The sequence below is a fragment of the Ochotona curzoniae genome, unplaced genomic scaffold (genome assembly GCF_017591425.1).
Source record: "Ochotona curzoniae isolate NIBS_2020 unplaced genomic scaffold, NIBS_Ocur_1.0 contig_1, whole genome shotgun sequence".
In the NCBI taxonomy this organism is placed as follows: domain Eukaryota; kingdom Metazoa; phylum Chordata; class Mammalia; order Lagomorpha; family Ochotonidae; genus Ochotona; species Ochotona curzoniae.
The window spans coordinates 12,860,043-12,885,880 of record NW_024464918.1 but is presented as its reverse complement, the minus strand read 5'-3'; the positions used below and the strand labels follow the sequence as shown (position 1 = coordinate 12,885,880).

Sequence of the window (25,838 nt, the reverse complement as noted above, 5' to 3'; positions counted from 1 at the left end):
CTGTGTTCTAACTGGGCATCTTTACAGGGAATACTGTCTATTGTTTCCAGAAAGTTTTCAGTAACTGCTTTCTTCATGGTCTGTGTATTCTTATCAACATAGTAAGCAAACCCTTTCTTAAAAAAAAAAAAAGAAGACTGAGTTGCAGATACAGGGAAGGAGAGAGAGCAAGCTTGCATCTGCTGATTGATTTTCCTAGCTAAGCTAGGACTGGGTCATACGGAAGCCAGGATTCTACATCTCCACCCAGATCTCCCACATGGCTGGCAGAGACCCAGGCCCTTGGGTGACCTTCCACTGCTTGTGCAGGCACATTAGCAAGTGAATGCGTAGGAAGTAGAACAGGGCCCAGCGCAGTGGCCTAGTGGCTAAAGTCCATACCTTGCACGCACCAGGGTTCCATATTGGCACTGGTTCATATCCTGGTGGTTCAGCTTCCCATCCAGCTCCCTGCTTGTGGTCTGGGAAAGCAGTCAAGGACGGCCCAAAGCCTTGGGACCTCGCATCTGTGTGGGAGACCCAGAGGAGGCTCCTGGCTTCCGACTTCTGATTCGCTCAGCACCAGCCATTGTGGCAACTTGGGGAGTGAATTAACAGGTGGAAGATCTTCCTCTCTGTCTCTCCTTCTCTCTGTATATCTGACCTTCCAATAAAAAATAATAAATATTTTATAAAAGAAGAGGTACAACAGCTGGGACCCCAACCAGTGCCTGTATGGGGTGTGGCTTTTGCATGTGGCAACTTAATGTGCTGAGCTACAAGGCCGCCCCAACCCTTTTTTTGGTATTGTTTTCTTTTTCTTTCATATGTGATGGACCATCCTTTGGGACCATAGTTGCTATTTTAATTAATGCCTTAGAATGACCACTGTTGGCTTTCATGGGCACTGCTGTGATTAAATCAAATCCTGGCTTGTAAGGGGCAGAAGGAACTATTTCGTTCTAAGTGTAAAGCAGAAAAGCTAAGAGTTGCTTGTTCTAAAACATTTGTACATTAGTAGGATGTGTTTACATTGTTTTCTGATAGAAAAATTATAGCAGCATTCAATATTTCCTTTATTATTAAGGATTACTTGTATCATGTATGTAAGAATCACAGGAAACTTATTAACCACACAAAGCCCTGAGAAGCGTGAGATGCCAAACAGGTATCGGCTTTGTTGCTGACAAGCACCCCCAGATAATTTTGCTCTAGGGAGAGCTGCAGTCATCCTCGGGGAGACAGAAGTACTGGACTTAGACCAGCATACTTACTGCATCCAACATCAGAATGGATTAGGGGGTGGAATTTGGCACTGGATTTAATGAGATGCCCCCTTAGTCAGCTTGCCACCCTGTCTCCTTTTGATGCATTTCCTCGGAGGCAGCAGGCAGGGGCTCAAGTGCTTTGGTCCCTGCCAGCCAAGAGGGAGACCCAGCTGAATTCTGGTCTCCTGGCTTTGGCCAGACAGCCTGGATAACGAAAGCATCTGGGGAGTGAACGAGAATATGGAAGGTTCCCCTCTGTGTGTGTGTTTCAAATAAAGTGAAGACAAAACAAATTTAGTAAAGGAGGAGAATGGCTTACGGAATACTAGATTTTCTTGTATCTGTGCTCAAGATATAGTAAGTGCTTGCTGGGACAGAATTTAAGCAGTAGCAAAATAGGAAATTTATTTCTACTGAATTGTATTTTGAAACAGATAATCTTGGGAAAGAAGGGAACAGTGTTTTGACATAGCAGGTTGGACCACTGACTGTGACACCAACTTCCCATATCAGGGTGCCGGTTTGAGTCCCAGCTGCGCCACTTCCAGTCCAGCTCCCTGCTCATGAGCTAGGAGTTCAGTGGAGGATGACCAGGTACACATGTGGGAGACCTGGATAGAACTTGAGGCTTTTGGCTTTGGCCTAGCCAGGCCCAGCTGTTACAGCTGCTTGAAGAATCAAACAGCTGATGAAAGATTATTTCTCTTTCCCTCTGTCTCTCTCTGTCATTATCACTCCAACTCTCACTGTGCCTTTCAAGTAAGCATTTCTTTAAAGAAAAAAGTATTTAGAAGATTTTTTTTTCCTCAGAGGGATGAATAGAATTTAATCAGTGTATTTCTAACCATGGCTTAGAGCCATTTCTGTGCTCTCCACGGGTGCCTGTGGAAAGAACTGATGCGTTTGCATGTGTATAGTAAATGATGTCTGATTTCAAAGAAAATTAAACTGAAGGTTTGTTTCTCTTCTACGATAGAGAAGTTGCTTCCAAATAATGTGGAAGACTGTGTTGCTGGCCCTTTCGGTGTTGGTGCTCCAAGGTAGCTTTCTCGTCGCCTAGACAGGACTGAATCAGGAGCTTGTGCTTGGTGTGCCTCCATTTCAATGCATGTCTGTGAGTGGCTAGCTTCCTTCTTTTATTCTGCCTTTTATCCAGACGTGGCTGATCTCTCGGTACTGCGCTTGACTTCCAGTCTGTGCTGCTTTCTTGTGTGGCAATTACTTCATAAAGCTGCAGAGGGAAGCAGAGAGCTGCTGATCTATAAGTGAAATTGCTCCTGGTTCTCTCTGTTAAGCAGATGTTCACTATAGGGTTACTTAATTTACACAATATTTTTAAATATATGCAATGCAGATTTTTATTTGATAATAAGAGAGGGGTTGTATGATTAATAAAGGAAAGGAAGAATCTGTTTGTATTTACCAGCTTGCACCAAGATTTAGAGATTTATTTTATTTTACTGTAAAGAGCAGAATTACAGAGAAAAAGAGAGACAAAGATCTTACATCTACTGGTTTGCTTCCCAAGTGGCCTTCATGGCTGGAACTAAGCCAATCCAAAGCCAGGAATCAGAAACTTCCTCTGGGTCTCCCACACAGATGCAGGGTCCCAAAGCGTTGGGCCATCCTCTACTGCTTTCCCAAACCACAAGCAGGGAGCTGGATGGGAAGTGGAGCAGCTGGGACACGAACCAGTGCCCATATGGGATCCCGGTGCTTGCAAGGTGAGGATTTTAGTCACAGTCATCATGCTGTGCCCATTGCACCAAGATTTAAAAGAAAATGAAGAATGGGCATTTGGCCTACAATTAGAATGTCCTATACCATATCAAAATGCCTGGCTTTAATATGTGAAATCTGTTCTCAATATTTTAAAAATTATTTTTATTATTTTTACTTGAAAGGCAGATTTTGCAGAGAGAAGGAAGTAGATTGATAGAGAGAGGTCTTGCATCAATCTGCTGGTTCATTCCCCAAATGGCTATAGTGAGCAGGGCTGAGCTGATCCAAAGCCAGGAGCCAAGAACCAGGAGCTCCTGGGTCTGCCATTTGGGTGCAGAACCCAGGCACTTTTGCCATTCTCTGCTGATTTCCCAGGCCATAAACAGAGAGTTAGATTGGAAATGGACTAAGACACAAACTGGTGCCCATATTGGATGCCAGGACTGCAGGTGGCTTATTAGCTAACTGTGGCATCACACCAGCCCTATGATTATTTTTTGTTGTTTTCAATAATTTTATTTTTGATGTTTACATAGTTGACAAGGGTGCATGCTCAAGAGTACCATTGATTAGAGTGGGAATGGTAGAGGATGGTGGGACCAAAGCTTCAAATTTTCTTTTTTCCCTTTTCTCCTGTATCTGGGGTGTGGGGGGAAATGGGGCGGGGGTTATCTTAGAAACCCTGATATGGAAAAAAATGTTTCCAAGAGTATTGGTTAAATGATTTTGGTAGTTCTGAGAAGCTGTCGGTGTCACTGCTCCAGACTGAGAAATTCCTTCCAAGGTCCATTGGCTGGAGTCCACCCCAGTATATCTGCTCACCCATACACTTGCTGCCAAAGCTCAGCCAGGAGAGTTGTCCAACCTGTTCTGTGCTCCATCTTGTGACATGGCACTCCACATCCTCTGCTGGCCATCTTGTCTCCCATATGCACGTAGGTGTGTTGTCCATTGCACAGGCATCAGCAATTGAGGTAGCCCAATCCCAACACATGCGTGTAGTCCAAAGTCGGACCACAAATCCTATGATCTTCCTGTGGCTGGAGTTTTGAGTCCAGTGGTCCAGTTGGGGAGTCCCCAAGAAACCTCACCTGGGTTGACCCCAAACTTGATTCTTGCATGTGCCATCCAATAGAGGGTCCAGTTCAGTCCATCACCCATGTTAGCCTAGGCACACACTGGTGATTGTAGTTGCCTGGTTAGTTCTGTCCCCCAATCCTGAGTCTTATTCAAACTGATGGGTGCTATGGCCCAGCCCAATCTAGCCTGCCACAGACATGGCCCTTACACACACACCAATAGGACTGCACCCTAGTTGGAGTGACCCCATATAACACCCACAAGGCCTGCCCCAGCCCCAATCTAGTGCATGCCAGTATGTGCAGCAGACTAGTCCAGTCCATGCCACATCCCAATAGGGCTCTTGTATACACCTAGGATATCACAGCTTGACTCAGCCTACCCACTCCATGACCCAGTCCCCAGATATGCTGACAGGTGCCGCTGTCTTTCCAGCCTGCACCACCTCCAGCACTGGCTTTCATGTGCTACAATGACAGTTATAACCCAGCAGGGGAATGCCCACAGTTTCCCTACAAGGCCCAGGGGTTACTATGGTCCAGTCTGACATGGCTTGAAGGCTGTCCCAGTACTTGCTAGCAGATGCTATGTCAAAGCCTGGCTAGTCAACCCTTGTCTGACCCTTGCATGTGCCAACAGGCACAGTAGCCTGAACTATCCTGATCCTACCCCAAATGCAGCCTGCATTTAGGCTGATGGTTATAGTAGCCCTGCCCAACCTGGACCATCCCAGCCCTAGCTCTCACATTCCCCAGTGAGATCAGTGGCCCAACAGGAGAGCTCCCAGTAGCCCTCTCAATAGACTGTCTCCCAACCTGGGGTCTTGAGTGTGCTGGTGGATAATGCAGCCCAGTCTGGCATGGCCCAGCTCATCTTGGCATTCACTGGTGGATGCTGCAGCTTCATTCCGCCTGGCCTGTACCCAGTCCCAGCTCTTGCTGGGGGACCCTGCTGCTTCAGGCAGCCCCCAGTTCCAGCCCTGATGTAAACTGTCATGTGTTGGGACAACCTGGCCTAGCCAATACCCATCTTGATTCTTCACACCTGCCAGCGGGTGTTGCAGATGCCCAGCCCGTCTCAACCTCAGACCTGACCCAAATATATACTGATGGGTATTGTATTTCAGGCTGGCTTGGACTGCCTTCAGCCTCAACTGTGTCTTAACAGGGGGGTTCTATAATTAAATTTTTTTTAAGTATGTAACTTTGAGTCCTGGCTCTATTCTTTACGGCTTCCTGCTGCTATTGAGTTCCTGTCTCTAGACTGCAGCCCAATCTAACCCTTGCTGTTGTGGGCATTTGGGGTATAAATCAGTAGATGGAACATCTCTTTTCTGTCTGTTCCTTTTAAATAAAGTAAAAATTTAAAGCTAAATAAAATTTTAAAAAGCATAATTCAGGGCCCGGCGGCATGGCCTAGCGGCTAAAGTCCTTGCCTTGAACGTGCCAGGATCCCATATGGGTGCCAGTTCTAATCCTGGCAGCTCCACTTTTCATCTAGCTCCCTGCTTGTGGCCTGGGAAAGCAGTCAAGGATGGCCCAAAGCCTTGGGACTCTGCACCCATGTGGGATACCCAGAAGTTGTTCCTGGCTCCTGGCTTCGGATCGGCATAGCATCGGCCCTTGCGCTCACTTGAGGAGTGAACCATCGGATGGAAGATCTTCCTCTCTGTCTCTCCTCCTCTCTGTATATCTGACTTTCCAATAAATAAATAAATCTTTTTAAAAAAAAAAGCATAATTCAAACTTCTTTTAACATTTTATATGAATGAATTGATGCATGTAAAGCTCAAACTGTGTGACACACAGTAAGTACTCTGTACGTGTTAGCCGTTTTACAGCAGGTACTAAGGTGAAAGCTCATGTCCATCTGATAGTAAGGATTTAATTGATGGATAGTAAGGTTCTCATGAGTTTGAATTCACTGAATGCTATGACATCTAATCTTAGTAAGTAGAATTGCTCTATTAGAAAGTATGAACTTAAGGGGCCCGGCAGCGTGGCCTAGCAGCTAAAGTCCTTGCCTTGAATGCCCCGGGATCCCATATGGGCGCCGGTTCTAATCCCAGCAACTTCACTTCCCGTCCAGCTCCCTGCTTGTGTCCTGGGAAAGCAGTCGAGGACAGCCCAAAGCCTTGGGACGCTGCACCCGTGTGGGAGACCTGGAGGAAGTTCCTGGCTCCTGGCTCCTGGGGGCGGGGGGTATGTGAGGGCTTTGGGGGCAGGTAGTCCTGTCTGTCTCAGAAAACAGTAGAAAGAACATTGTTTCCATCATCAGAGTCCTGATTCAGCTTAGGAAACACGTGGCCATGGTTAGATGTTTTTACTTTAGGTGATATTTTTGTTTGTGTTTTAAGACGCTATTTTTATTTGAAAGGCAGATTTACAGAGAAAAGGAGAGACAGATAGGGAGCTGTTGCATCTGCTGGTTCACTCAAATGGCTGAGGCCAAGGCTGGGTGCGTCCGATGCCAGAATCCTGGAGCTTCTTGTGAATGCAGGGGTCCAAGCACTTGAACGATCCTCCACTGGTTTCCCAGATGCATTATTATGGGATTGTATCTAAAGTGGAGGGGCCAGGACTTGACCCGTACCTAAATAGATGCTGGCACTGCAGTCAGAGGCTTACCTGCTACACCATGGAGTCAGCCCCAAGGTAGTTTTTTGTTTGTTTGTTTCTGCATATTCCTGAGTATTTAGGACTATGTCCATACATTATATGCTATAAAGATGTCAGATAGCTATAATTACTGAGGCTGGGTTTTTCTTTCTTTCTCTCTCTCTCTCTCCTTTAAAGGCATGTAGGAAGTGGTAATAACAAAGAGCCTGGCGCGGTAGCCTAGTGGCTATAGTACTCACCTTGTACGCATCAGGATCCCATATGGGTGCTGGTTCATATCCCGGCTGCTCCACTTCCCATCCAGCTTCCTGCCTGTGGCCTGGGAAAGCAGTCGAGGATGGCCCAAAGCCTTAGGACCCTGCACCCATGTGGGAGACCTAGAGGAAGAAGTTTCTGGCTTTGGATGAGCTCAGCTCTGGCTGATGCGGCCTTTTTGGGAGTGAACCAGTAGATGGAAGAGCTTTCTTTGTAAATCTGACTTTCCATTAAAAAAATAAATGAACATTCAAAGAAGAAATTCAGTAAACCTATAGAAGGCTACTTTAAAAAAAAAAAGCAGACAAATTTTTAAAACAAACTAAAAAATCTTTTTTTAGATGCATAAATAAAGCCTGTACAAATTAATCATAAAAAAAGACCTGTACCCATTAATCGAGTGCCAGAGTGCCATTCTCACACATTACTTTCTTTTAACTTTATGAATTCATTCTCAGAGATTACAGAAAACATGTTTATCTTTTGGGAACTGACTTATTTCACTAAGCATGATAGTTTCCAATTGGATTTATTTAGTTGCAAAAATACAAGAATTCATCCTTTTTTACGGCAGAGCAGTGTTCCACAGTGTGTGCTGTGTTTTCTTTACACACCTGTTGCTGGACTCCTGGGTTGATCCCATAGCTTAGCTGTCATGAATTGAGCTTCTGTAAACGCGGAGGTACAGATGACTCCCTCATGCTGATTTCGTTTTGTGTAGATAATTCCCAGGAGTCGGATGGCTGCGTCCTGTGACAGGTCTTTTTTCGGTTATTTTAGGAATCCTGTTCTTCATACTGTTCACATTATCACCAGCGCTGGGTTAGAGTACCTTTCCCCCACATTCTTGCCCACATTTATCTTACCTGATTTTCAGATGAGAGCCATTCTAACTGGAGTAAGATGAAACATTATTGTGGTTCTAATTTGCATTTCTCTGATGACTGGTGAAGGTGAATATTGTCTCATGTGTCCTAGCCATGCCTGTTAATGTCCTTCACCCATTTCTTTACTAAACTGTTGTTTGCTTTGTTTTGTTTTGTTTTGTTGAGCTCTTTATGTATCTTGGATAACAGTCTTTTAACATCTTAGAAATTGCAAATGTTTTATCCTGTTTTGTTGCCTTCTTAGTTTGATGAAATCCTGTTTACTTAATTTTGTTGGATTGCCTGTGCTTTTGGAGTTTTTTCCAAAAAGTCTTTGCTGACAGCTATACCCTGTAGAGTGGCCCTGATATATTTTCATCGAGTAATTTGTTGATATCAGATCATAAATCTGTATCCTTGATCCATTTAGAGCTGATTTTTCTGCACAGTAGGGGTCTTGTTTCATTCCGCACGTGTAGATCCAATTTTCCCAGCATTGATTTTTGAAAGGACTGTCTCCCTTGAGTTGGTTTTGAATTACTTGTCAAAAATTAGTTGACTGTTGCTGTTTGGATTCTTTTGTAAGGTTTCTATTCTATTTGTTGGTCTTCAGGTTTATTTATGTGCTGGGATCAGGCTGTTTTGATTACAACTGCCCTGTAGTACATCTTGAAGTCTGCTATTCTGATGCCTTCAGCTTTGTTTTTGTTGTTTAAGATTGCTTTAGATGTTTGTGTTTCCATATGAATTTTAACATTTTTCCCCCCTAGGCTTGAGAAGGATGTCATAGAAATTTTGATTGAAATTATATCAAACCTAATTACTTTTTGGCAGTGTAGACATTTTGATGTTCTACCAGGTTTTCCCATGTTTTGATATCTTCTACTTTAATGTTTGTAAATTTTTCTTTAATGTTTTTATAAATTTGGCGTAGTGATCTCAATATGCTTGATTGAATATTTTCAAAGGTATTTCAGGTTTTTTGCAACTATTTTGAGTAGGACTGATTTAGAGGTTCTTTCTCAGCAGTGGGGTTGTTTGTGTCTACAAAGGCTGTTTAGTTCTGTGTGTTGATTTTGTTTTCTGCAACTTTACCAAACTCTGCTATGAGGTCCAATAGTTTTTAAGAGTCTTTTGGTTCCTCTGTATAGAAGACATGTCGTCTGCAAACATGAATAGCTTAATTCCTTTCCAGTTGTATCCCCTTGATTCCTTTTTCTTGTCTAGTAGATTTGGCTAGAATTCCCAGGACTGCGTTGAATAGGAATGGAGAAATGTGGTATCCTTTTCTGGTTCTGGATCTTAGTGGAAATGCCTACCATTTGTGATGCTGGCTCTGGGTTTCTCATATATTGCCTTGATTGTGTTGAGGAATGTTCCTTCTGTGCCAAGTTTGCTTAAGGCTTTTTTTTTTCATGAAAGAATGCTTTATTTTATTAAATGCTTTCTCTGTGTCTATTGGGATAATCATGTGGATCTTAATGTTCAGCTTGTTAATGTAGTATATCGTGTTTATTGATTTGCATATGTTGAATCATCCCTACATGCCGGGAGTAAATCCCATGTGGCCCAGGAGGATATGTTTTCTGATGTGCTATTGGATTCAATTTGCTAGTATTTATTGAGAATTTTTGTATCAGTATTCATCAGTGATATCAATCTGTAGTTCTTTTCTCTATTGTATCTTCTGGTTTGGGAATTAAGGTGATGCTGGCCCTGTAGTAAGAGTCTGGAGGATCCTCTCCCTTCTCTTGCTTTATCTGGTTTGAGAAGATTTGGAGTTAGTAGTTCTTAAAAAGTTAGTTATCAGTATCCAGGGGTTGCATGTGTCAGATTTCTTGCATTGTTGAATTCTGGTTTAATTCCGTTGTGGTCAGGCAAGATGAATGTTACAATTTCAATTTGTTTTTTCCTTTTTGGTTTTTTTGAGGCTTATTTAATGGCCTCGCTTGGGGTCTATAACAGAATAGATTCCATGAAATAGATTCTTATGAAAAGAATGTGTATTCTACATGTGTGGGATGCAAGGTTCTGTAGGTATCACTTAGGTCCATGTGACTCACAATATTGATTAGGTCTGTTGATTTACTTTCTGGATGATCTGACAAAAGTGAGGCATTGAAATCTCCATTATTATTGTAACAGAGTGCGTGCCTCCCTTTAGGTCCCTTAACATTGACTTAAATCACCAGGTGCCCCAGCTTGGGAAGCATATGCATTCACAGTTGTCACTTCTTGTTGAACTGATCTCTTACTACATGGTGACCGTCTTCATCTCTATTAGTAGCTTTTGTGTTAAAGTCTATTCTGTGTGTTATATCTGCTTGTTTTTCCTTTCCATGGGCTTGGAATATTTTTCCATCCTTTCACTTTGAACAGATTGATGGGTCTTATTTTTTAATCCATTCAGCTAGTCTGTGTCTTTTGATTGGAGAGTTTAGGACGTTTGCATTAAGGGCTATTGAAGGAAGATGACTTGGCCCTGCCTTTTTTCCATAAACACTCTTCAGTGCTTGCTTTGAGTTTCCTTCTTGTCTTTACTAAAATATTTGTTTATCTTCAGTTTCTTTGCTTATGGTGATTGCCATTTTCTAGCAGTTTTTATTGCTATTTTCTGAGTGCTGTTTGTTAGCCTGGGTAGGTGATGGCAAATTCCTTTCAGTTTTTCTTTGTTTTGGAAGATGTTTATTTCACCCTCATATAAAAACGAGAGTTTTGTGGGATTATTGTAATTTGGGTTGGCAGTGTGTTTTATGACGTAGATTATGTCTCTCCATTCTTTCCTTACCTACACTGATAAAAAGTTAGCTGTTAAGTCCAACTGAAGATCCTCCCAGAACCATTTTTTCTCACGGGTACATTTTAAAATCTGTGTGTGTAACTGTGGACAGCTTTACTGTAATGTGTTGTGGTAAAACTCGTTTCTGGTCATAGCTGTTCGGAGTTCTGTATGCTTTCTGTAGTCAGATACCCCTCTCTCCGTATTAGGGAAGTCTTCAGTGGTTATTTCACTGGAAAAGCCTCTAATGCCATCTGGCCACACCTTCGGGAACTCCTAGGATATGTCTGTTTGATCATTTGATTCTATCACATAGTTCTTGGCTTAATGAGTTCTTCATTTCTAATATTTCAGGTTGATTTCTCTTTAAAATTTCTCATCTGGTGGGTAAACTTTGAACTGTGGCTTTGTCTTGGTGATGTAATCTGAGTGCAGGTGGCATGTTGTAGTCTGTGCCCAAGTGTGAGCTGAGAGTCCAGGGTGGTGACCTGGTTGATCCAGGGGAATCTTCCCTTTTGTTGGCACAGGGGAGGCAATGTTCTCTAGTGTTGGTAAAATCAGTATCTGACTCTCTTACCGGGTGGCTAGAATCCCACCCTACTCTAGCACAGGCACCACGCAATAGATCTCCTGACCCTGCCACCCTCCATGCGCTATTGCCCAGTAAGTTCCCACCATCCTTGTGGGTAAGACTCCCCCAGACACAGGGTGCTAAAGCTCTGTTCAGTGGTAGAGTCGGCTTCGCCGGCGCAGAGGAGCTGTGTTTCTACCTCTGGTTGCTCTGCCTTAGCTGTTAAATGGGGTGGGGACGTGTACAGAACTCCCTTTCCCCCCAGGCCACCGGCTCCAACTCAAAGTCAGTGAGCCACTTGGCGTCATTTGGTAGAACCCCTAATTTTGAATCAGTGCTGAGTGGCAGCTCTCAGAAGCCAGCTATTTTTGCCTTGCAGGGGAATGGTGTGCCCCTCGCCAGCAGTGACCCACCAGGTTCTTTCTCACACTTTGGCATTCCTTTGATCCCAGGGTCAGAGTAAGTCATGTTTCCAAGTCAGGCATTGTGTGGTTTCTCAGGGTCCTGGGATGTGACCTGCTTCTGCCACCTTTGTAGCCCACCATGTGATGCTGGTCCCTGCCAGCGTGAGCTCATCTCACCTGATCACAGCTGGTGCCTCGGAGCTCCTATCTCCCGTGTCAGAGGTCTCACCTCTGTCCCTTGCTGCATCACTGAAAATTTCTGTCAGTTGAACTTCTGGAGTCAAAGCCCTCTCATTTTCAGCAGAAAGCAGCCAGATACCACTGGGCATCACCATGTTAGAAAAAAAAAAAATGCTGTAGGAATTGAAAGTTTCATGGCTGAAGACATTCTGTTTAGCCCATGAAAGATGGATTTTTCTTTTTTAAAGATTCATTTATTTTTATTGGAAAGGCGGATATACAGAGAGGAGGAAAGACAGAGAGGAAGATCTTCCGTCCAATGGTTCACTCCCCAAGTGGCCCCAATGGCTGGAGCTGAGCCAGTCTGAAGCCAGGAGCTCTTCCAGGTCTCCCATGCGGGTGCAGGGTCCGAAGGCTTTGGGCCGTCCTCGACTACTTTCCCAGACCACAAGCAGGGAGCTGGATGGGAAGTGGAGCTGCCGGGATTAGAACCAGTGACCATATGGGATCCCGGTGCATGCAAAGCGAGGAATTTAACCACTAGGCTATTGCGCCAGGCTCAAAGATGGATATTGTTTCTTAATGGAGCTCTGTTTTAACATATGCATTGAAACTATTTCAGACTTAGACATCAAAACCAGGAAATAAATATGGACACAATACTGAAAACTTGAGACCATATTCAACTTTCATCATTTCTGTTAACGTTTTTCTTTGCGCTACAGAATCTAGTTCAATATCCCGCATAGTGTTTAACTTTCATATCTCCTTTATTTCCTCTAATTAATAATGCTTCAGTTTTTTCTTGTGTCTCATGCCCTTAAAATTTTTAGGTTTTTTTTTTTTTTTTACCGTCTCTCAGGTTGAATTCTGTGGTTTTGTGTGTGATTTGACAGGAGTACACCGGAAATAACCATGTGTCCTGCTCAGTGTACCCCCTGAAGTGTGTCCTGGAGGGTGGTGACGCCCTCTTCACTGTCTGTCAGTTCATGGTAAATTGCCCTCTGTGATGGATGTCTTGCGGGAGATAGAGTTCTGTAGGTCAGATTCCCCTTTCCCCGTCACATCACTGTGCAGGATGGCTAGTCTCCGTACGTGGGACCTGAGCCGGTGTGGTGTCCGCAGCCACTTTCACGCCCTGTGAGAGCCCGTGCTGAGGAGGGCTCGCTCTGGTTCTCAGGGCCACTGTCCCCGAACGTGGCTCACATGTGCCTGTATTCCTCTTACCACTTTATTTAATAAGAAGGGTAGTTTCATCTGTTACTCTTAAGAGTCCCCTTGTGTCCTGGCTTATTTGGTTTTGAAGCATGTGAAACATAATCTGGGCCTTCCTAGTCAGAACTATCCAAAAAGGTACATTCAGAGCCGTGTCATTCCTTCATCTCCATCACCTCATTCCTACCCACCTCTTGTAGGTAACCAGCCCCTTTAGTTTCTGCCATATCCTTCTGTGGTATTTCTTTTCTACAAAGAGCAGGTGCATGTGTATTTCTTATATTTCTTTTTTAATGTGAAGGATTACACGCTAAAAATGTTTTGTTGCACTTTTTAACTTTGGTGTGTTTTGGGAATAACCCTCTTGGTTCCTAGAGAGCTTCTTCATTCTTTGACCAGTTGATATCATACTCTGTAATGTGGAGATACCGTTCTTTAGTCAGCCACTTCTGCGTATGCGCATTTAGATCACATGCAGTGCGTTACAAGCATCCCTGCAGTGCGCAGCCTCGCCGTGTGCAGTGTATCCATGTTTTCTAAGTGTGTCTTCAGGATAGCATCCTACAAGCGGGATTGTTTGGTCAATGCACATATGGTTTTCTTAGGGATGTCACATCCCCCTGCAGAAGAATAGTGTCAGTTTACACTCCCAGCAGCCGGGTGGGAGTTCCCACAGCCTCACCAGTAACACATATTGTCATACTTTTCAATTTTTTAAATTTTTACACATTTTTTTCCCTCAATGTAGATTTGCATGCATAAGAGATCTTCCTCTCTATCCTTCCACTTACTCTCTCACTACATCCCCCTCTTTGTGCCCAAGTTATTAACCATGACATAATCATTGGTTTTGTCATTGTGGGCTAAACTTTCTGATATGTAAATGCATCACAACATGGCAAGTAGAGGAGAAATAAGAAAATAAAATAATGCAAATTAAAAGTATAATTAGGGCCCGGTGTGATAGCCTAGTAGCAAAAATCCTTGCCTTGAACTCGCTGGGATCCCATATGGGCACCAGTTCTAATCCCAAGGCACCGCTTCCCCTGTAGCTCCCTACCTGGGAAAGCAGTTGAGGGTGGCCCAAAGCCTTGGGACCTTGCACCCAAGTTGGAGACCTGGAAGAAGCTCCTGGCTTCAGATTGGTGCAGCTCTAGGCATTGTGACTGCTTGGCGAATGAATCATCGGATAGAAGATCTTCCTCTGTCTCTCCTCCTCTCTGTATATCTGACTCTCCAATAAAAATAAATTAAAAAAATTTTTTAAAGTATATTTGAAAGTAACTTAAAATAATGCTGAGGGGGCCCAGCACGGAAGCCTAGTGGCTAAAGCCCTCACTTTGTACGCACCTATGGCCACTGGTTTGTGTCCTATGCTTCCCATCTAGTCCCCTGCCTTGTGGCCTGGGAAAGCAATGGAGGACAGCCCAAAGCCTTGGGATCCTGCCCCCTCATAGGAGACCCAAAAGAGGTTCCTGACTTTGGATTTGCTCAGCTCCAGTCATTGCAGCCACTTGGGGAGCGAATCAGTGGACGAAAGATGTTTCTCTCTGTCTTTCCTCTATATATCTTGACTTTCCAATAAAGGAAAACAAATAATCCTGGGAATCCTATTATTATTTGGGGGTAAGATGCATGCTGTATACTTGCATTATTTTCTCGTGTGCTAGTCTCCCTTGTAGAGTTTATAGTAGTTTTTTTTAATTCGTATGTGTTCTGTGTATTATTCATTGTTTATCAGAACATGTATTTGTCTTCTTGGGCCTGGCTTATTTCACTAAACATAATGGTTTCCTGCTGGGTTCCTTTCGTTGTGGATGGTAAAATTACATTCTGTTTCAATGGCGGAGTAGTATTGCTTATTGCAAATATACCAGTTTCTTTATCCACTCATCTGTTGTTGAGCGTCTGGGTTGTTTCCGTGTCTGAGCTGTTGTGCCGCTGTAACCGTGGAATTGCAGGTCTCTCTTGCGCTGACAGATTCCGTTTGGAAATGCTCCCAGGTGTGGGATGGCTGGGTCAGGTGTCGCTCAGCTGTGTGAGGATTCTCCTCATGGACTTCCATAGTGGTTGCGCTAGTTGACATTCCCACCAACAAAGGATTACGGTACCTTCTCCCCACATCCCTGCCAGCAGTTATTGATTGTTGCTTTCTGTGTGTAGGCTCTTCTCACTGGAGGTAGGTAAAACCTAAAAAGCTGGTAGAAAAATTATCTCAGCATTGTTAGTTTATATTTTATTGTAGTGAATTCAAGGTTTGCTTTCATATATTTTAGCAACACTTACATATAGTTTGGGTGGGTTGTCAGTTCTTATCTTTTCCCTGTTAATTGTGATTTTAAATACTTAGCAAAATTTATTGTATTTTTAAATGTGCAGTTTAGTGGCGTCAGACTTACATATCTGAACAATCATTACCATTATATATCTTCCAGAACCTTCTCTTCTTCTCAAACTTTATAGTTCTTAAACAGTACCTCTCTGGTTTTCCTTACCTGAGACCTCAGCGAGACTGCCATAGTGCAGGCGCTGTAGCCCTGTGAATGTGACTGCTCGTAAGTGCCTTATCTGAGCACTGTCACACTGTCCCTTTGTGTCACCTTATTTCACTAAGCATTATGTTCTCAAGGCTCACCCATGTTGAAGCAAGTTGTTTGTCCATCCCTTTGTCCTTGGCCATTTGGATGTGTCTACCTTGTTGGTGTCATTAGTGTTAGGAGTATTTGTGTACAAATATCTGTTTGATCAGTTCTCTCTTGACTTTGTTTATAAGGGATTTTCCTGGACAGAATTTCAGATTTTAATAATTGGATACATCAACCTCTTGTTCTTTTACCTCTCAATTCTGAGCCATCCTAGAAAGCCACGCCCTGTGCTGGAGCTAAGCAGGAAGTCGTTTCTATTTTTTACTAGTGCTTGTATGCTTTAGCTTTTTTACATTTAGATTTCCAAACCATTTCAAGTTTATTTTTTTAATTAAAGTTAGTATTTTAAGTTTCATTTGTTTTTAGAATTTGTTTGAAAAATAGAGTTCTTGCATCCTCTGATTGACTCTCTGATTCCTGCAACACTCAAGGCGAGTCCAGACCAAATCCTGGAATCCTGATCTCTCCGTGGGTGACAGGTGCCCACAGGCCTCGGCTAGCACCTGCTGCCTGCGTGGGTGCTTCTAGTCGGAAGCTGGAATCACACGTGATGCCAGGACTCCCAGCTAGACACTCTTACATTGGACGTGGTAGCCTCAACTAGGATTTTAATAGCTGCACCACGCACGGGAGCTTACTTTTGCATAAGCTGGGACTTTGGGATCCAGTTCTGTTTTTTTCAAGTGACTACCAAGTTCTGTCAGCAGCATTTTGAAAAGTTCATCTTTATTTCAATGATCTAACTAAATTTTAATAGCAACTAAAGTGAAATTTACATGCTTCTCCAAATGTTCTCCTTCTACTTGCTTGTCTGCTTGCTTATCATTTCAAACCTAGCTTGGGGCCCAGTGCAGTAACCTAGTGGCTAAAGTCTTCGCCTTGCATGTGCCGGGATCCCTTCCGGGCCTGCTATCCACTGCTTTGTCTTTTCCACCAAGGAGGCCTTCATCTGACACATACACTCTACAGTCAGGCCAGCTGTCCTGGACGTGAAACCTCATGTCCTTACACATCCCTACTTTTTCCATTCCCCAGACCCCCTACAAGTTCACATACCAAGCCCCCTACAGATTGCTGCCAGGTGGCCAGTGGGCTTTGCTCAGCACCATTGGCATCCCGTGCAGTCTGACCTGGTCACTGCTGGACCCTCCACCCCCGGGGGCTCGTAGACCTGGCACCTGCTGTGAGCCCAAAGCACCCAGGCCAAGCGACCTGGGCCCCCATCAGACCCCCGTGCCCTCTGTGCTCACGGACCCAGCACTCTACCATACAGGTGGGCCTAAGGATCCAGGCTCGCAGGCCTGCCCCCCGCCCCGTATCTTTAGAAGAAAGAGGAAGAAAAATAGAACAGGCTGGATGACTATGCTGGTGCACTGTATGATCAACACAGATTTGCATTAACCAGACCCAGGATGCCCACCAGTTATTAGCTGTTTTACTCCCAGCAGTGTTAACACTTGGCTAGGTACAGTGCGACCTAGGCCGTTGACCACAGCTGGAGAAAATAAAGAATTTTTTTTTAAAAGGATGTTTTTACAGCATACTATCTCAGCATTCTTCAAGAAAGTACAGTTTTCTTATGCAAAAGTCATTGTCATCTCTTTCCAGGCATGTCCTTTACAGTTAAGGGAATTAGAAGTGACTTTCTTTAGGGTCAGGACGTGTGTGTAAACTGTACTTCTCTCTTTACAGAATCTGCCTGCCTTGCTCAGTTTCTACTTCCCACAGTTTATTGTTACTGCCTTTCCAGTAACAATAAATAAATCTTTAAAAAAAAAATTCCAGTCTACGGGCCAGGTGTGATAGTGTAGTGGTTAAAGTCCTCACCTTGAACATGCCAGGATCCTATATGGGCGCCAGTTCTAATCCTGGCAGCCACGCTTCCCGTCTAGCTCCCTGCTTGTGGCCTGGGAAAGCAGTTGAGGATGGCCCAAATCCTTGGGACTCTGCACTTGCGTGGGAGACCCGGAAGAGCTCCTGGCTCCTGGCTTCGGATTGGCTCAGCTCCAGCCATTGCAGCTACTTGCGGAGTGAACCATTGGACAGAAGATCTTCTTCTCTTTCTTCCTCTCTGTATATCTGACTTTCCAATAAAAATAAATAAATCTTTAAAAAAAAAAAGTTTTGGGCTCGGCACAGTAGCCTGGTGGCTAAAATCCTCACTTTGCATGCACTGGGATCTCATATGGCCACTGGTTCATATCCCGGATGCTCTGCCCCCCAGCCACATACTCCCTGCTTGAGACCTAGGAAAGCAGTTGAGGACTGTCTAAAGCCTTGGGACCCTGCACCCACGTGAACGACCTGGGGGAAGCTCCAGGAGGCCTCGGATCAGCTCTTCTCCAGTTGTTGTAGCCGCTTGGGGAGAGAACCAGCCAATGGAGGATCTTTGTCTCTGTCTCTTCTCTCTGAAAATGTGACTGCAATAAAAATAGATAAATCTTTTAAAAAAATGTTTACTTAAAAAGTAGGGAAACAATTAGACAAGAGATCTTCCATTTGCTGGTTCAAGCCCTCAGACACCAAGGGCTGGGCCACGTTGAAGCTAAGAGCCTGGAACACAGTCACTGCTCTCACATCAGTAGCAAGGACCCAGGTTCTTGTGCCGTTACTGACTCACAGTGTATACATTAACAGGACGCTGGATTGGACGCACGCCTGTCACCTGAACCCACACACCCCAATATGGGATGTGTCATCTTAACCCTGTTGCTGAACATCTGCCCCTTACTTGCTTTTTTAGTTTTGCATTTTAAAAAAGTATTATATTAATATAGTGTTATAAAACTGGATTTTATTTTTAAGAAGTATTTGCTTTTTTCACTGTTTTCTGATTTATTGCCTGGGTTTCATAAATACATATTATAACCTAGTGCCACTTAGCACCACTAACTGTAGAAGCATTGCTATAATATTGCTCCATTGCCTTCCCTCGCTTTGTACTGCTGCCTTTGTCATGGAATTTATCAATGTGTGTTATAAACCTTACAGTGTACTATCATAATTGATGCTTTTTATAATCCTTTAAAGAAGTTAAGAGAAATGAGAAAACCCTGTTGTGTATTTGCCATTTTGGTGACCTTTTGTGGTTCATGTTACCGTCTAGAATTGAGTCCTCTCAACCTGCAGGACTTTATTGAGTCTTCTAAAGGAGATTTGGTGCTAGTTACTGTTTACTTGTGAATGTGTTTATTCTCTCTTTCTTTTGCTAAATATACTCTTCTTGCTTGATCATGTTTTTTTTTCCTTTGAACATTGTAAATACATCAGTACACTTGGTCTTTTTCTGTTTAAAATTCATAATTTGTTTTCCCTGCATATTATTTTTCTCCTTGTTTTAGTATTTTGGTGTGTGTGTGGTTTTTTGGGAAGGCAGAGAGAGAGATGTACAGGTGTACCATCTGCTGGCTTGCTCTCCAGATGTCCGCAACAGCTGGGGCTAGGCTAAGCCAGAGCCAGGATCTAGAAACTCCGTTTGGATCCATGTGGGTAGCGGGAGCCAGCTCTTTGAACGGTCATGCCTCCTCGCAGGGCATGTGTTGGCAAGAAGCTGGAATTGGGAGCAGAGCAAGGATTTGAACCTAGGCGTTCTGGTATTACTGTTGAGGGAATGAGAGTTTTCACCGTGGGGAAGAGCAGAGAATCCTGTGGTGTTGAGTCTCACTTGCGTTTGCACAAACACGTGTTGTTTGTGTTTAACTTGAAGATGTGTTTGTTGGGTTGTATTCACTGAGAAAGTCTGAAAGGAATGACGCCCTGCTACCAGCCCACTGGCACCTAGATAGATCTTGGTTTCTAATTCTGATTCTCCACTGAAATGTCCTGAACTTCTTGGGAAAATGCTAATTCCAGGTCTAAGGTGGTCAAAGAGCAAAATATGACACCTGGAATGTTCCGTACACCTGCAGTAAGATCTCCCCCTCGGGAGGGCAGGTGAAGGAAGAGAACTAGAAGGACTGGGCCCAGAGCTGTAGCCTGGTGGTTAAGGTCTTTGCATGCGCCAGGATTCCAGATAGGCCCCGGTTCATATCCTGGCAGCCCTGCTTCCCATCCAGCTCCCTGCTTGTGGCCTGGGAAAGCAGTTGAGAATGGCCCAATGCCTTGGGACCCTGCCAACCACATGGGAGATCCGGAAGAGGCTCTTGGCTCCTGGCTTCGGATTGACGCAGCTCCAGCCGTTGTGGCCACTTAGGGGGAGTGAATCAGTGGATGGAAGATTTTCCTCTCTGTATATCTGACTTTGCAATAAAAACAAATAAATCTTAAAAATCCAAAAAAACCTAGAGGAACTTGGTTGAGAAATCTGAAAGAGCTGTGTACCTGGTGTAGGATCACTTCTAAAGAGATCTTGATTTAGGGAAGAGTTGTTCCATGAAGGAGCATTCCAGAGTAGGAATGTATAAGCAAAGAAAAAGAGTAAAGCAAAAAACATACTAGGTTTCCTGAGACAAGAATGAGCTCAGACTGCCCTGAAGGGAGAACTTGCGTCGGGTGGCCGTGGGAGACGGGGTTGGGCAGGTTGGAACGGAAGTGTGATGTGTAGTGTGAAGCACACAGGTCGGTGCTGGTTCTTCACCTGTGAGGAGAGCTCTGTGCCGCCCGGTATTGTCTTGGAAGGTGAATGAGCTGAGGATGTACGTGACAGCAGATGACAGGCAGTGAAGTGGTATGCTCGTGCTGGTTTTACTGAATTTTGAATAGCAAGCTTAGACGTTTATGGTGGTTGTAGTAGCGTCCAATCTAAGGGCTGCCATTTGGCACAGTGACAGTGCTGCTGTGTGGGACACCTGTGTCCTCTGTCCAGTGCATGAGTAGCCGTTTCGGCCTCACTTCCAACTCTGGCTTCCTGAGAATGTGTAGTACACCGAGGGCAGCCATGGCCGTCCAGGAGGCTGCGTTGCTACAGCCGGCTGGTTTGAGTGCTTGGCTCCTGGCTTCACCTTGCCCTGTTAGGGAAAGGTCCCATCCCTCTCTCTCCGTCTCTCTGCCTTTCAAATAAATTTAAAATAAACTCCTTTCATTAAGGGCATTTTCTAATTTTCTAATTTTCCTTGGCAGTACCTGTGATGATTTCTAACACAGCGTAATATTATTATTTCCTCCTGAGTTTCCATGGGTAGAAAGGGAGAAGTACTAAGTAAAGAACCCTTACAAACGCTCTTTGGTTTCCATGAGAATGATTCAAGAGCAAATGTTTGCCTGTGAGGCCTCTGGAATATGTTGAGAGGCATTGTGGAGGCGTGCAAGGGGGCTCCTAACCGCATTAGGAGCTTCTGTTTATAGAACGGAGCCAGAAAAAAATCTGTGCCTGAGTGCGACAGGATGTCTGTGCCACCAGAGCCTGCTTATGCAAACACGCCTGGCACTACACCTGCCGAGACCTGAGCACTGTACCCCAGCTGTCCTTGGGTTCCTGTGCCATTACACAGCATGCCTGTCTGTCTGCAGGGAGCGTATGCTTCCGTAGCAGAATAAACCCCGTCTTTGTACTGAATTGAGTTAGTCTCGGCACAGCTGGGAGATAGTTCAACTTTCTCCTCAAAGTGCTATTTTTAGACGTTTCCAAGGAGATGTTCCCCATGATATTGATAATTGCATTAATTCTCAGTCTACAGGATCTGTGGAGAGGGAAGCAGTACCTCTTTTGCAGCGTTTACTCCTTAGTGTGAAGCTCAGTTGTGGTTTAATAGCCAAACAAAAATATCTCATTTAAAAAGTGAGGCTGCTTCAGAAATTCTTGGGAATGTATGTCACAGAAAATGCTGTACATGAATTTCTTTTTTCTTTTGGCACCAACATAACCTTATCTTTGAATTCAGTTTTCCCTAAACTTTTAAGTGCATTTATAGTTGACCTCAGAATTATGTGTTGGAGTCCTTCTCTTTGCAAGCTCAGGTGTTAGTCCTCCTCGTTACTGAAATATAAAATATGATAAGCTTTTCTCAGGCTGGCCCTTGTCCATTGCTCCTCTCTGGGTATACCTTGGCTTTGCCCATTGGGATCGTGATGATAAAATTGAGTCAGAAATGGTTAGTTTCCTAAAACACACACGCGTATGCCTCACATTAGCTTGATCTGACAGTGAGTGATGTTATTTGTGTTCCCAGAACATTCCTGAGGAGTTGGCTTGGAAAAAGTTATCAGTGAGCAAGTGATTGGAAATGAGAGTGAACCTGGAGGATTCCACAAGTTGCCAAAGGACAGACATTAAATTCTAATAATTTGATTAATTACTCTTAAAGGATTTATATTTTATCAATGTTAAAACTGGATTTGTTATGGACTTTTCTTGACTTCCCAGTGTTCAGCCCCTCTTCTTATTTGGAGGAATTCTCTTGTGTGGTAGTTTTGTTGAGTGGCTATAAACTGTGTCCCTAGCTCTCTGCTCTTGACAGCTAAGGTGTGTGGCCTATATTTAGATTATTGAATAGCTCTGATTATGAAATTGAATATACATCAAATGAAGCAAAAATTAAGGGAATAATTATAAATTTTTGTGCTACCATTGTAACTCTATTCTAGCCCGACTTTCAAAAAAAGATACTTAGATTTTCTGCTTTTTGACTTAGCAGAGCTGTCTTGACTTGATATTTGTTTTCTTAGCCTGTTTTTAAAACCACCCTTTGATCCTAAGAGTCCCCGGTCTCACCGGGAAATCTGCCTTCCTAGGGCCGCGCAGTGAGCATAGTGTATAGAATGCTGGCTAAGACGTGATCATGCCGTATCAGTTTACCCACCTCTGTCTCCAGAGACCGTCTTCCTACTCATGCAAACCCCAGGAGGTTACAGTGATGGCTCAGGTGTTTGGTCCTTCCACCCACGCGGGAAACCTGTTCCCAGCTCCCAGTAACAGCCCAGCCTTAGCTGTTGGTGCTTATTTGGGAGAAGTGAGCCAGCAGATGGGAATCAGGAAATGACTAAGAAAACTTAGTTTTGTGACTGAAGCATAAAAAGTGCAATTAGTGATTAACCAAAATGCTCCCCCCCCTTACTATTCTAAAATTTAGGTTAAACTGATGCAGTTTTTGTTAGATTTGCCACTTGCCAAAATGTTAGATTCACTGACCACCAGGGAAAGAATAACTCGTGCAAATATATGAAAAGCATTTAGATGGCCTTTATTTCAGGGAGCCGCGGTCACGGGCTTCCCTTTCCTGTGCAGCAGAAAGGACAGACATGAGGAGTGAGCTGCAGAGGAAGAAGAGCACAAAATAGACGGGGAATGGAGATTTTTAAACTCTCCTTAACTTGGAAGCCAAAATGGGGGTTTCCTCGGCCCTTATTGGTGGGGGGCGGTATAGGTCTGTGCCACTCATTGGTACAACGGTAGTCTCACAGCCTGAGGGGCCCGCCAGAATTCCACCAACCCTTCCTGGCTTGGTTGGAGGCAAACTCTGCCCTCCTCCGGTTACCGTGGTAGCCATCAGTTTTCAAAATTCAGTCTGTGGGTAGGCATTGTGACCCAGTTGGCTAAGCTGTCGGTTGGGATGCTCGCCTTCCAGTTCAAGTCCTAGGTGCTACTCTATGATGCAGTACGTACTCTGGGCACCCGGTAGGCAGCAGATGATGCCTTCAGTGCTTGGGACCTCATCACTCATGGTGGAGAGCTAGATGGACTTCTGGACCCCTGGTTACTGGTCCTAGCTTGCTGGTCTAGCCCTGGCGGTGGCGGTGGCCGTATTTGGGGCCTGAACTAGTGGGTGAAAGATCTGTCTATGCGTCTGCTGCTCACCTTTTGAATAAATGGAAGTAAGCCTTGTTTAAAGAAAAAAAGTATTAATTTCAAAGGCTTTGCTCTAGTGGCTCACTCCCCAAATGGCTACATTGGCTGGTGCTGGACCAGGCTGAAGCTAGGAACTTCACTTGGGCCGCCCTGTGGGTGACGGGGTCCAAGCATTTTAGCCATCGTCTGCTGTTTTCCCGGGTGCAATAGCAAGGAATTGGATTGGAAGTGGAGCAGCCAGTACTAAAACAGGCACCCATTTGGAGTGGCAGTGTTAAAAGACATGGTTTTATCTGCTACATCATAATGCCAGCCACTGAAAACACACTTTAAAAAAAAAAAGTCAGTTTGCTGTTTAATAGACCTGTGTGTTAAGAAAGCTGACCTTTTAACTCCTCGATCTCTTTCAGAAAAGAAGAGAAGAAAGCACTAAATTAAAGGAGGAAGGAAATGAACAGTTTAAGAAAGGAGGTAAGATGCGTTTTAGCACCAACACCACTTGCCTTGACTCCTGCTGTTACAGAGTCTAGCAAGAAACACTAAGTAACATTTGGTAACAACTAGCAGTCCTGGAATATTCGAGGCACAGTATTGCTTCCCAGCCGCTTGGAGTTGGGTTACCATGTCTGAGTAGTTCTCAGCTGACTCCAGCCAGCATTGGTTTTTCTTTTCTGTATTCACCATTAATACAAAGATCAAGGGTAGAACTCTAAAGCTATTGCTATTTGCTTGCCGCTGTAAAGCAGAGTGCCCCTCCCTCACTGGGCACAGTGCTGTGAAGACAGCCTCGTGAGCACAGCAAGGCCTAGCGAAGTCCTTTATGCATTCTCTGCTCTTCAACGTGCCTTTTTCCTTGGGCGCCTTAAATAGACAGATCTTTTTCATCCTTACTGCATTTCCTACAACTGCTTAGGAATTCAGATTCATCACAGTAATTGAGGAGAAGCTATTTAATTGTCTAGCAACCATTTGTCACGTCTCAGAATGTACATTTCAGAAAGGGTATAGGAATGAGGGGGGGATATCTAGCGAGCAGTTAGGATGCCTCCTTCCACGGCGGAGTTTGTAGGTTCCAGTGTCAGCTCCCCTCCTGCCGGCGGCCTCCTGCTAATGCGCATGGCTGCGGGCAGCAAGGGATAGCTGAGAGGTGGGACTCCAGCAATTGGGTGCAACACTTGGATCTGAGTTTCTGCCTCCCGACTCCCCGTGGCCCAGCCCAGTGGTTGTAGGTGTTACGGAGTGTACCTGCAGATGGAAGCCTGTTCTTCCTTCCTCTCCCTCTCCATTTCAAATAAATGAATTAAATTTCAAAGCAAGCTTTAAATTACTTGTGCTATATCATGGCTTAGCAGTCATTACTGCTTTTTAATCTAATGAAACTGTATAGTTTTAGTTTTGAAAAATATATATATTTGTGTTAGTATTAAATATTTCAGACCTATGGAAAGTTTTTCAAACCTGAGGGGGAAAAAATGAACAAGGTGTTTTCTCTTAGTATAATTCTGCGTATGATAAGAATACAAAAACCTTACCAGCATTTTCTCTTTGAGTGTTTTTAGTTTAGTACTGGTTTTTACATTGCTGCTTTTAGGTCTGTAAAATGTCTCTGCAGGTACTTCACAGATACTGTTTCAGCCAAAATGAGTATATGAAAGCATGAGAATTAATGAAATTATATATAGAATTTGCCCAGGTCATGGATCCAAGTCTTTTTGTTTTTCCCCAAATTTGAAGCAGAGTAAAAATGGCAAGGTGACAAGTGCAGACCTCCTGTGTGCTTGTTCACTGTCCAGATGCCTCGGTCAGAGCTGGCAGCTGGGAGTGAGCCGAGGTCTTCGCCATGCATGGTGGAAGCACGCCGACTTGGCTCGTCACCATTGCCTGCCAGGGTCTGCATTAGCAGGAGGCTGGAGCTGCGTGCATCCCAGTTGCTAGGTTAAATGCCCATTGCAGATCCCAAACTTCAGCCTTTTTCATCTGCTTAATTCCTTAGCTTCCTTGGAAAGCTCTTGTCCAGATTGCTGAGCCAAATGCAAGCTAAAATGTCTTGAATGTGCAGGGACACCTAAGTGTTGAGGACTCTTCATTGACAGCATGTCTGTTGGTTCACAAAGTACCTTCATGAGATTGATGGCAGCCAAGCCCTGTTTCTTTCAAGGAAGAGCAAAAGGGCAAGGGATTTCTACTGCTGACACTCAACAGGCTGTAATCACTTTTTGTTTGAAAGCTTTATCCTGTGAACAAAACGCTGTGTGCATTGAGACCCTGTGGGATATAGTGGATCTGGAGTAAGAGCAGATTGGGCACTCACCCTTTATCTTGTCTTCCTCAGATTATATGGAAGCGGAAAGTTCCTACAGTCAAGCCCTTCAGATGTGCCCGTCCTGCTTCCAGAAGGACAGGTCCATTCTGTTTTCAAATCGAGCTGCCGCAAGGATGAAGCAGGTATGGGTGCTTGACCTTTTCTTCTCAAGAAGCACGTGGGCTTGCGTTGTTTCAGAAGGGTGGTTACTTTCCAAAAACTAGTACTGAA

The 25,838-nt window shown here is 44.2% G+C and overlaps 1 protein-coding gene across 1 annotated transcript in view; it reads left to right on the top strand.

Annotated features, from left to right (window-relative positions):
* Positions 1-25,838, top strand: part of TTC1 (tetratricopeptide repeat domain 1) — a 51,503-nt gene that overhangs the window by 5,546 nt on the left and 20,119 nt on the right. Inside the window, exons 3-4 of the mRNA XM_040986713.1 lie at positions 23,716-23,776; positions 25,638-25,750. Coding sequence (XP_040842647.1) covers positions 23,716-23,776; positions 25,638-25,750 — 174 coding nt within the window. The remainder of the gene's footprint in view (positions 1-23,715; positions 23,777-25,637; positions 25,751-25,838) is intronic.